The sequence below is a fragment of the Carlito syrichta genome, unplaced genomic scaffold, assembly GCF_000164805.1.
Source record: "Carlito syrichta isolate Samal-C Ts95f unplaced genomic scaffold, Tarsius_syrichta-2.0.1 Scaffold124793, whole genome shotgun sequence".
Lineage (NCBI taxonomy): Eukaryota > Metazoa > Chordata > Mammalia > Primates > Tarsiidae > Carlito > Carlito syrichta.
In genome coordinates this window covers 171,804-184,419 of record NW_007068889.1, presented here as the reverse complement: position 1 = coordinate 184,419, position 12,616 = coordinate 171,804, and the positions used below count along the sequence as shown (strand labels likewise).

The following is a 12,616-nucleotide window of genomic DNA, read 5'->3' as shown; positions in this document are numbered from 1 at the left end:
GTGTGTGTGTGTGTGTGTGTGTGTGTGTGTGTGTGTGTGTGTGTACACACAAACTGAGAAGCACCAATGAACTAAGCAACAGCAGTTATGAGTACTACTGACTACCTCATTTTGATAATCGAGTGGTCGGGGCAATGGTGGAATGAGAATATTGTACTGTATGCCTCTTTGTATCTTTTGAATTTTAGATCATGTAAATGAAATACCTATTTAAAAAATAAATAGAATTGAGCTTTTTTAAGTAAAAAAAAATACACGAATTTTCTAATACCTTCTGAAAGCAAGAATTTCAAAGCATTGCTTTAGGGTTTCTCGTCGGGCTGTGGTTCCCACCCCACAGGGAGATAATGCACTGGTGCAGACTCATCTGTCTCACTGTGTGTCACCCACGATGCAGTAGTACACAGCAGTGTCACTCAGGGCAACCCGGGGCAGGCTCAGGGCACTGGACTCTCTGTCGGCAAGGATAAAGAGAGATGCCACCTCATTGGTCACGTTTGTCTTGTATCCTTGAATAACAAATCGTGGTCCCTGGTTGGGGAACTGTTGGTACCAGTAGATATAATCATTTGTAGCAATGTCACTGTGGCTACAGGATATGTTCACTTCTTGTCCTTCATATGCATCCATGAATATGGGCTGAGTGGTCTTAGCAAGACTCAGAGTACCTAGGGGAGTAAAACATAGTTCTGTCTCTTATCATGAAACCGAGGTGAATTACATGGCCCCATTCAGCACCCGCATGGTTCACTATCACTGTCAAATTCACCTCACATCCTATTTCCCCATCACGTATATACATAAACCATTTACTTTTCATTTCTGTTTCAGAACAAGAATATTCTTTATACTTATTCCAGGGGGGCTGAGGAAAACATATAGAAGTGTCAGATCTACTTTCTCCCACCCATGAATGAACCACAGCAGTTGCTAGAAGGCAAATTTGCAGGTTCCTTTCTAGCATTCTCAGGCCCAGATCCCAGATCCTCTTAATCCCAAAATAACTCACCCAGGATCAGGAGCACGATCACTCTTGCCACCTGCCTCATATTCTAGGTTCAAACTGGGACCCTGGCTCTAGGCTCTTTGCTGCATCTGAGCTAGGATGAGCCCAGCAGAAACTGTCAGGGCCCACACCAGCAACTCTCACCAAGGGCTGTCTCAGGGAAGCAGCCAATAACAGGACAGCAGCTCCTCAGAGCGGGGCTCCCCTCAAAGTTCAGCTGAACCCTCAAGAAGAGTAGAGGACAAAATCTACGAGTACTGGAACACAGCAGCCTGAATTTCTTTTAGCTCTTTACTGAAGTTTAACCCCTTAAAGATTTGATTTGAGTGAGGCAAAGCTATGAGAGGGTGGATTCCATTGGACTCCTTATTCCTTATTACTTTTCCACAGTCCCAGAGGGTGGTCATCTATTATAGTCAGTCCAGAACTTATGGACATTCATAGTTCTGTGTGTAACCTGCCTGGCCCGGTACTTTATGCCCTGAAATTCTCCAATACCCCTGTGTAGCCAAAAAAGAAATAAGAAATCCTAATCTCATTCCCAAAAGAAGAGCATCTGAGGCAGTCTGAACCAGACCTTCTACTTCCTGACACCCTGGTGTCCTTTATAACTCCTTTAAGTCCAAATCTAATATCTGCTTCCCAGACTCTATTTAACAGACGCTAAACAGGGGAACAGACCTCCCTAGTCCCTACTGACCAGTTAGGGTAGGACATTAGGTGTGGAATCATTCACCTAACCATGGAGGAAGTGAGGGAAAGGAAAGAAAAGAGACAACTTCAGAGGCAGACAGATCTAAATCCAAATCTCAGCTCTGCCACCTTGTGACTTTGGGCCACTCACTCAGCTGAGCCTTGATTTCTTTGTAAAATGGGAACAATAATATGTATTTCAGGGTCAGCCTGTGGCATGTAGTTAACAATAAATTGTAGTTCCTGCCCCTTTCTTCCTTCTTATCCGAATCATATGCAAAGTACCATGGCTAGTAGAGAGCAGTTGTGTAAAATTATATATGTGATTTAAAAATTATATATTCCATGCCACTTTTTCAAGAAATATTTAGTATAAACTCTATAACAGCAACACCAAACTTTAAAAAGAAAAAAGCAGCCATTCAGGAAAGAGCCATATCCAAAAGATAGAGTAATATTAACTGAATCAGCCAAATGCTGTAACAAAACATATTAGATAAACATTGAATCAGCCAAATGCTGTAACAAAACATATTAGATAAATTGGAAAAGATATGTGTATTAAGTTCTTTTTTCCTCAACATAATTTGGGCATAGAAAAAACTACTGGAAAATATTTTGCAGGTGACTCCTCTAGGTCTAGAATTGCCCAAAGCATTCTAAATCAGCAATTTTTCCATTTTCCCGTGAAAAAGAAAAAAATCAATGAGTGCTAATGACTTCTAGTAACTTTTTGACAGATTATATATCACAAGTCATAAAGCAAATAACCAAATTTTCCTCAGTATCAAGCAGAGGATAAATGGAAGAGAAATGAAGTAGAGGAGAAATGAAGTTTTTCGGAGGAAACTAAAGATATGAAAACACCTCATACAACAGAAAATGAATTTTGCTTTAAACGCAACTCATTGCAACAGCGACCCCATGTGGTAACTAAACAGAAGAAATGTTTCACAAAAGTCAGTTTATGGAACATGATATTTCTTTGTTAAATACAGCAGCAGGTAGCTTAGCTTAAACCATGAAGTCTATTTTCTGTTATGGAATAAAGTGTTGAATGAAGAGTTAGACAAATTGGACTGTAAACAATTCTCTGGACTTGGTGACTGTCCAATTTTGTGCAGATCACTTATCTGAGAGGCACCATTTCTTCATCTCTGCAAAAGAGATTATTGACATCAATTAAATGAGCATAAGTAAGTCCTTTCTAAACCAGAGTGTTATTTAAAAATACAAATTATGTTTAATGCAGGAAATATCACCAGACCAAAATGATCTTACCTTTTTAGGTCAAGAAATGGGACTTGATATTTCTGTGTTACTACCCATTATCTCACTTAGGAGAATGGTACTGAATACCAAGTAACTGGAGAAAGAAACACTAAAAGTTTATCTATGCCTCAGCCTATGTAATGAAAGTAGTCATTGATGGTAGTGGTGTGTTATAGGTTGAATTATGTCCTTCTCACATTCACCAAAGCATATGTTGGAGTCCAAGCACCTTAGTAACTCAGAAGATGACCTTATTTGAAGGCAGTTTTTTATAGAGATAATTAAGTTAAAATGAGGTTATTTGAATGGGCCCAAATCCAAAATGACTGGTGTCCTTATAAAAAGAGAGAATTTGGACACAGAGACAAACACAAATAGAAGAAAAATTGAAAAGACACAGGGAGGGCCAGGCATGGTGGCTCATGTCTGTAATCCCACCACTTTAGAAGGCCGAGGTGGGAGAATCACTTAAGGCCAGGAGTTGGAGACCAGCCTAGGAAACATAGTGAAACCTCATCTCTACAAAAATAAATAACTAAATGAAAAGACATAGGAAGAAGATGGCCATCTATAAGTCAAGGACAGAGGCCTGGAACAGATCTTTCCATCACAGCCCACAGAAAGAACCAATTTTGACAACATTTTTATTTTGAATTTCTGTCTTACAGAACAATAAATAAATAAACAATAAATGTATGTTGTTTAAGACACCCAGTTTGTGGTGCTTTGTTACTGCAGCCCTACCAAACTAACATATGGGGATAATAATTATGTTGAATATTATATATGCTGTGATGGTTGATTTTATGTGTCAACTTGGCCGGGCTAAGGGATGTCCAGGTAGCTGGTAAAATATTATTTTGGGGTGTATCAATGAGGGTGTTTTGGGAAGAAATTCACATTTCAATTAGTAGACTTGAGTAAAGATCACCCCAGCCAATGAAAGTTGACAACATCCAATTCATTGAAAGCCTAAATAGAACAAAAAGGCAGAGGAAGGGCAAATTTGCTCTCTCTCCTTAAACTGGGATATCCATCTTCTCTTGCCCTGTAAAATCAGTGTTCCTGATTCTCAGGCCTTGAATCTCAGACAGAGACTTATACCATTGCCCTTATACCTTCTCTCACCCCATTTTCAGGCTTTGGACTCCGACTGGGACTTAACACCATGAATTTCTTGGTTCTCAGATCTTTAGACTCAGACTACATTACAACACTAGCTCTGCTGGTTCTCCAGTTTACAGGTGGCAGACTGTGAGACTTCTTGGTCTCCATAATCTTGTGAGTCAATTTCTACTACGTGTGTGTGTGTGTGTGTGTGTGTGTGTGTGTGTGTGTGTGTGTCCTATTGGTTCTATTTCTCCAGAGAAACTTAACTGACACATTGTATTCTTTTGCAAAACATTTTTTGTGTTCAAAAATATCTGGGTAATTACACAGGATTGTATCACATGTATTAATGTTACTTGTTATGTATAGAGTAATAAAAATTTAAACCATTGTTAAAGTAAGTTCCTAAGGTTAGGAAAGAGCCACTTACAAGAGGAATATTTTAAAGTGGGTTTTTTTCTGGTTAGAAAAGTAATGAATTCTAAATGCAAAATATGGAAAATATAAGAAAGTATGAAAAAATCACATATAATACCATATCCCAGAAATAATCATTGATAATATTTAGGCATATTTCTTTTCAGTTCTTTGTCTGTGTCTCTTTTTTTTGAGACAGGGTCTCACTCTGTCACCCAAGCTAGAGTGCAGAGGTGTGATCCTGGCTCACTGCAACCTCAACTTCCTGGGCTCAAGAGATCCGCCCACCTCATCTCTCGAGTAGCTGATACTAAGGCACATGCCACCACACCTGGCTAATTTTCTTTATTTTGTGTAGAGACAAGATCTCACTATTCTATCCAAGCTTGTCATAAATTCAAGTGATTCTCCCACCTCAGCCACCCAGCGTGCTGAGTTTACAGACATAAGCTGCTGTTCCCTACTTACATAAATATTTTTAACAAAGCTGAATTGCATGTGTACACACATGCACATTTGGGCACCCTGGGTTTTTTTTTTTAAACTTAACATGTTTCCCAAACATTTTTTCTGGTCAATAAATATACATAAAATTCATATTCTAATCCCCTCAAATATTTCATGATAAAGATGTACTATGATCTATTTACCAATTATCCTAGTATTAAGTATTTGGGTTTTAGAAAGAATACTATGATAAACACCTACGTAGATCAATCTTTGTCTAAACCTCCAATTGTTTCTTTAGACTAGCTTCTGCAAAGAGGATTTCTTGGATTAAAGAGCACAAGTATTTTATCTCTTGATAAGTATTAATTTGTTTAGTCAAAAAATATTTGTATTCTCAGGAAAACCAGGACAATTTTTTTACCCCAAAATATATTTCTCTACACTTGCCTTTTCTAAAATGCCTAAAATTATATTTCAGGGGGGAAAATGTGATTTTACAATGTTAATGTTGTTACTTAAATACAACAACAATATAAATATACTTAACCACAATATAAATAGATAATATTTAGTTTCTTTCCAAAAAATCAGGTTTTCATATAGAAGCAGATTTTTCAAGTATATAATACAGGTCCAACTGATGTAACAAAGGCCAAAGCAAAGTAACTTAGAAGTGTATTTTCTTCTCATCAGTTCAAATATAAACAGTTCAGAGCAGATACGGGGGCTCCATAGTGTTGGTGACCTAGGTATCTGATAGCTCTGCCATGTTTAACACCCACTTTTATTTGGGGTACAAGACATTTTTACATATACAACAATCCTAAGAAAATGTGATACATAAATACAATAGAGTATTACAGTCATAAAGAAAGACAAAATCATGAACTTCACAGTCAATTGGATGGAGTTGGAGACCATCATACTTAATGAGCTATCACAAAAACAAAGAACTGAATACCACATGTCCTTACTCATAAGGGGAACCTGAACATTAATCACAACAACACAAGGGAGGGATCTGCAGTCACAGAACACTGACAGAGAAGGGTGAGGAGGGGATCAAACAACACAAAGGATACCTGGTCCTAAACCATGAAAAGTAAAGACCAGTTGGAGGCTCAAACTTCATCATGCGTAGACTACTTATGTACCTAATCCCGAGTTGTACCCCACATCACTATAATAAATAAAGTTATTTTTAAAAATCCTTCTGCGTGTTTCAATTTTATTAATTAGCAGATGAGATATACAGAGTATAAATGGCATAGCCAATGTCACATAATTACTTAAAGGAAGAATCTGAAACAGTCTGTGTTTCTTAATTCTTAATGCAGTCTTCTCTCCACAAAGTTCCTGAAGTGAGATAAAAAAGGGTGGATAAAAAATAAATATTATGAGTATAAATTTTACAGAATTTCTAGTTTTGCCTGAAGGTCACCTGGTTATAAGGAGTATTTTTCAACAAACAGGAAAAAAAATGCTAGACTAACTTTTCAAAAGTTAAAACCAAACTTCTAAGAAGACATAGTTGCTTCTCCCCAGCCACTTCAAAAAATGGGGAAAATATAAATTCTCATTCCCCTACAAGACTTCCCTCCCATCACTACCACATGACAAAAGATTAATATCTGAGGGCTAGCCTGATGTTGGAGAATCCTCTGAGAAGGAAATATTCTTGAGAGTTGTGTCTCTTTGACTAAGAAATAGCTCTAAGTAGGGAGATAAATGGTGCTAACACTTTTGCGGTCTGGGGAATGTCTGGAGGGAAGCTTGTGTTCACCACTGTATCTGCAGTGATGAGAACACAGCCTGACAGATAGCAGGAACTCTACAAATAATCACTGAGTGAATGGTTAAATGAATGAACAAGTCACAATTGTATAAAAAGACTTCTTTCTTTTGCAAGACTTGCATGAAACCTATTTAAAAGTATCAAAGGCAGAAATAACAGGAAGCCAGATCAATGATCCTGTGCTAAGAATATCTTTCTGGGCATCAACTCCCTTTTAAGTGAAACAGTGATGAGGCTGAAGGCTCACCCAGAGGTATGGCAACTGTGTATTTACATATAGAACAGGAACCACAGTTTTATGAAAACAAATGTATTAGGGGCAATAATGGTACAGAGCATTTCTACCCTTAGATCTGAGCAAGCAATGCCCCTGATCTGAGACCTGCACTTCAAAAGGCCCCATCCTAGCCACATTCAGCTGTGCGCACTCTTCTCCCTATGAAAAGTCCACAGGGCCAAGGAGACATGGCCCTTGGAGTCTAACCACCTCTGGGTACCAAGGATTCAAGAATTTTCTGCACAGACATCTCCAAATCCACTTTTAAGGTATACATGGGCCTCTTTCAAGGACCAGTGCAAAGGTCAGGTGTTGATATGGGAATGCTTGCTTAAAACTAAAAATGGAGTAGCTTTAGTTAAAAGGTTAGAGAGCAATCATTGAAACAAGCAGCAACTTGCTTCAGCCCTTCTCTAATCATTAGCTCACAGAACCAGTTGTTTAAGTAAAATTGATCATTGCTTGTAACCCCTTGGCTATTTCTTTGTACTGTCTATCCCTCCCTCTTTCCAAGCGTTTGTCTTCCAGGTATATGAAGTCAGGCTGACCTAACAATCTATTGTGACCAGCTTTCTGTGACTGCCCTCTAGACCCCTGCTTGAAGTCACAAGATATGCATTGCCCTAACAACCCTAAGACACCTAATGGATGTTATCAACACCTAGAAACACAACTGCAAGGAAACTTTTACCCATCCTCTTCCCTCATAAATGCCTTAGCTTTAAATATGTCCTGTACCCAACCTCTGGGCCACACTAACTGTTAGCATTGGTCTTGTTCTCTCTTGAACATTAGTAAACTCTTTTTGCTTTCTTTTGCAAATCTTTGCTTCATTCCCGAGGCACTAGCCTTCCTATACTCCTGAACCCTAACAACCATCTTCCTGGAAACAGATATTCCCCCAGTATCCACAACTCAAGGCCCAAGGAGTGGCCAAGTGATAGTTGTTTACTTGGATTGTGGACACATAGGCCAAGATGTCTACATCCTTGTGTATAAGGCCTCTCAAGATATGGGATGGAGTTAGGAATATGAAAATAAGAAGAGTAGATCACAAGGTACAGTCAGAGCCTGGAAGGTGAGTCTCCCTGAAGGAGCACATTCCAGCACAGAACTACAAGAATTTTCTGCACAAACATTCCAAAGCACAGAGAATTCAAAACTGGATCTGGGTATATATAGGAATTTAGTGCACTCTAAATGTGGTATTTCCAATCTTCTGGGCAAAAGTGAATTTTTTAATAAGTAATATAAGAACTATTGACTATCAATTTGAAAAAAATAAATGTAGAGCTCTGTGTAAAAATGAACATCTTTTGGGACATACATCGTTGAACCATATAGTTCAAAAGAGAGCTGCTAACTTCCAGAATCCTTCCCAACTCCTCACCTCCCCACCCCCAGCCACCACTAATTAGCCAAAAGTGGAAGCCAAGCTGGTATAATTCCACCAGCCATACCTATGGCCACTACTGATTAGTCCAAGAAAGAGCACCTGACTCACACTGAGTCAACCAGACCCTTTCTGGAGACTGTAACTTGGGAAGAGATAGAGAGAAAGAGAGAGTAGTGCACCAAGTCCAGTCCATCTCAAAAGTAAGATGTGAGTGGAGGAACTGTAACAGCCATGCTTAGAACTTGTTTATATTCTCTCTTAACTCTCCTCCATTGCAGGCTGCCTCTTTCTCCTTCCTTCACAGCTAAGCTATCTCTGCATCCTCTTTTCATACAGCATTGTATGCATTCTCTATCTAACTGTTTTGAGTTGTCAATTTATTGTTCATTCGTACAACCAACACTTTTTTTGATAGGGACCATTTCTGAAGTTGGGCTACACCGTGTCAGCAAAGAATTCCAAGTTTCATAAATTTAGAGAGGAGAGCTTTATTTCTTGTTGTTACTGTTGTTGTTTATTTGTTTGTTTAATTTTTATTTTAGAGCTGTGGGGTAAATGTAAGGATTTGCTATGTAAGCAAATTGCATGCAGGTGAGGTTTGGGCTTCTAGAAAGCTGTCTCTCCCCCTGGTAGTGGACATGGTACCCAATGGGTGGTTGAGTGCCCCATAACCCCCTCCCTCCCAAACTAGTAGTAGCCAGCATCAGTCGTTCCAGCCTTTGTGAGAGCTGTCTTTCTTAAGAAGGAGATTACAACCTACAAGTGAGAAGTATCGCCGGCTGTCAAAAACTGAAGGCAGACACTTTGAAGGCAAAAAGGTGAACAGAAATTTATGCTGAATAGGTTGGCTAAGTATATATATTTTCAACAGGTTATAGGAAGAGCAATGAATATTCTCAAGGGGGGGTCCTAATACATGCATACTGAATAAATATGTATGTTACATTCAACCTATGTTCACTTTGGGGTGAGACTTAACATTAAAATACAGTAAAATTAGGCTCTATACGGCAAAAGGTGAAGCGGGACATGAAGGCACCCAAGTGCGCAGCCTCTGTAAGCCAGCCAGAACCAGTCCATGATCGGTGTCTCTTGTCCAATCAAAGTGTAGTTTGGCTGGTGGAACAGGGTCAGTCAGTGTCTGGCAGCTGGTGAGCTGCAATTGTTTTAATATGCTTTAATATGCTTATCTCAGACCAGTGCTCATCAAGATGCTAGAGAAAAAAATAAATAAATAAACCTTGCAGCAGTTAGGGCACAATTTATTCTTTAAGTGTAGATGTGCATGATTTAGCCCTTCCCTGGCATAGCCTTAGGTCTTGTTTATAATTTGGTATCTTATTGCCACAAAGAGTCCCTTTTATCAGAATTATGATCTCTGTTTTAATAACCATCACTGAAGCCACAGTTTCATGCCTCAAGGAGCCTACAGAGAAGTAAAGTGATTAGACCATATGCCCTAGAGACAGACTGCCTGGGTTTTGATTTGCCAAGTATTAACTTAGTGACTTGATGTACGACACTTAAATTACCTGTGTCTTAGTTTCTTTGCCTGTAAAGTGAAGCTGATGATAATCATTGTGAAAATTAAACAGCTTCACAAATGTTTGAAGTTACATCTGGCATATAGAGGTCAAGGATAGCTACTTTCAATTTGTTTTAATTGACAGACATTGCATATATTTATGGTATACATGATGTTTTGAAAAATGTATACATTGTGAAATAGATAAATCAAGCTAATTAACATATGCATTACTTCACACACTTATCATTTGTTATGGTAAGAACACCTAAAATCTGCTTTCAGAGATTTTCAAGTATACAATACATTATTTTTAAAATACTGTAATCCCCATTACAACAGATCCATTGAACTTATTCCTCCTGTATGAATGAAATGTTGTATCTTTTGTCCAACATCTCCCAATCTCCTCCCCCTCCCCCACAAGTCTCTGTTAACCACATTTCTGCTCTCTGCTTTTATAAGTCCAATGCTTTTAGGTTCCACAAACACATGAAATCATGTGGTATTTGTCTTTCTATTCCTGGCTTATTTCACTTAATACAATGTCTTCTAGCTTCTCCTATGTTGACACAAATGGTAAGATTTACTTCTTTCTTAAGGCTGAATAGCATTCCATTGTGTATATATGCCACATTTTTTATCCATTTGTCTAACTGATGACCATTTAGGTTAATTCCATATCTTGGCTATTGTGAATAATGCTGCAATAAGCATTGGAATACAGATATCTCTTTGGCATACTGACTCCATTTCCTTTAAATATATACCCAGTAGCAGGATTGCTGGGTCATATGGTAGTTCTATTTTTAGTTGTTTGAGCAACCTCCCTACTGTTTTCCATAACAGCTATACTAGTTTACATTCCCAAAAACAATATGAAAGAGCTCCCTTTTCTCCACATCCCCACCAACAGTTGTTCTTTTGTCTTTTTGATAATAGCCATCCCAACAAGTGTGAGAAGATATCTCATTGTGATTTTAATTTGCATATTCCTGATGATTAGTGACCTTGAGCATTTTTTTAATATACCTGTTGGCCATTTGTATATCTTCATTTGAGAAATGTCCATCCAAGTCCTTTGCCTATTTCTTAATCAAGTTATTTGGAGATTTTGAAATTTAGTTGTTTGAGTTTTTTAAACACTTTGAATATTAACCCCTTAGCAGATACAGAGTTTTCAAATATTTTCTCCCATTCTGTGGATTATCTCTTCATTCTGATGATTGTTTGCTGTGCAGAAACTTTTTAGCTTAATATAGCCCCACTTGTCTATTTTTGCTTTTGTTACCTGTGCTTTTAGGATCATATCCCAAAACTCCTTGCCCAGATCAGCATCATGGAGGTCTTCCTGTACATTTCCCTATGTTACCAGATTTTCCCCTGGTAGTTTTACAGTTCACTCACCTCTTTATGACCAGTACCTGGTACATAAGGCCCCAATACACTGTTGAATATACCAATCCTGTGATTTTTACATTGCAATTTAATTATAGTAAGTGACATATCCTGGACCCACATCACTCTTATGAGGAAACATAAAGACTTCAGGAGAGTCGGTGTAACTATACTCAAGAGTTTGTGTTCAGCTCCTATTGCAGCCCCCATCACTGTGTCTCTCACAGCACAGAAGTACAAAGCAGAGTCGCTCCCAAGGGCAGATGCTTTCTTCAGGTGGAAAGAGGTTTGGCTCTTATTAAATTCAGCCTCAAAACCGTAGCTGCCTTTAACCAGATTGTCCCCTGTGAGGTACTTCAGAAGGAACTGAAGGCCTTGGTTGGGATATTGGACATACCAAAAGAGATAAGGAGTCCCAGAAAACGAATAGGTGCATTTCACAGTCAGGGGATCTCCTTCAGCAACTGTCACCTGATCTTCAGGCTGAGTCACCGACTGAGCTCTTAGTCCACCTGTAAATTAATCAGTGCTGCATCAGTGAAACTGCGAAAGAGAATGTAAGGGGGTCATACAAATGAAAAAATGGGAAGAGGCTGTTACTCACTCAATGTAAAGAGAATCGCAAGTGTCGAGATGGGTGCAGAAGCCATGGCTCCAGAAGAGCTCTCCAGCGGCTCTTTTCCAGTCCACCTCTGCTAGAGATATGGCTCCAACCCCAAAGAGTGGGCTCCTGAAGAGGAATCAGCACCCCTGAGTCAGCACAGTTCTTTTAGAAATGTCTCTTCCTCAGGGACCTGGTGCTTCCTGACACCTGCATCTTCTCTCTGTTGAGTGCCCTCTTGGTTCAGCTCCTCAAAGCTCTGTGGGGAGCAAGACTGCCTTCTCCAGTACCCAGGACAGAGCTTACCCTGTAGTGCCCCCTAGAGCCCACACAGGACCAGTGACTTTACGGTCAAGTAGCCAGTGCTTTCTGGTCTTATCACTAGACCAGTCTCTAGGTGTTTCACATTTTCCATAAAGGACATAGACGAGAAATTTGGTGTTCAAAGGAGAAGGAGCAGAAGTTTCTTAGTAAAAGCAGAAAGGACGCATGCTGAATAGATCAAGCTTTAAGTGGTCTATATTCTCTTAAGATCAAGTAGAAAAAAGAGAAATCGGATTTTTAATAGGTTAGAAAAATAGATAGGAAAAGAAAGAGAGAGTATAGCTCTGCATGAAGAAGGAGAGAAAAATAAAAATGAGAGATAAGAAAAAGCAAAATAGGAAAAAACAGTTAG

General features: G+C 38.9%; 2 gene segments (V, D, J or C); both read right to left on the bottom strand.

Moving 5' to 3' along the window:
- Window positions 1–363: 363 nt before the first annotated feature.
- LOC103249954 lies at window positions 364–1,123 on the bottom strand. The segment is given in 2 exon segments: window positions 364–668; window positions 1,010–1,123. Coding segments are annotated over 2 exon segments (336 nt in total).
- Window positions 1,124–11,333: 10,210 nt separating this feature from the next.
- LOC103249965 lies at window positions 11,334–11,999 on the bottom strand. The segment is given in 3 exon segments: window positions 11,334–11,365; window positions 11,513–11,851; window positions 11,944–11,999. Coding segments are annotated over 3 exon segments (417 nt in total).
- Between the last annotated feature and the right edge of the window lie 617 nt (window positions 12,000–12,616).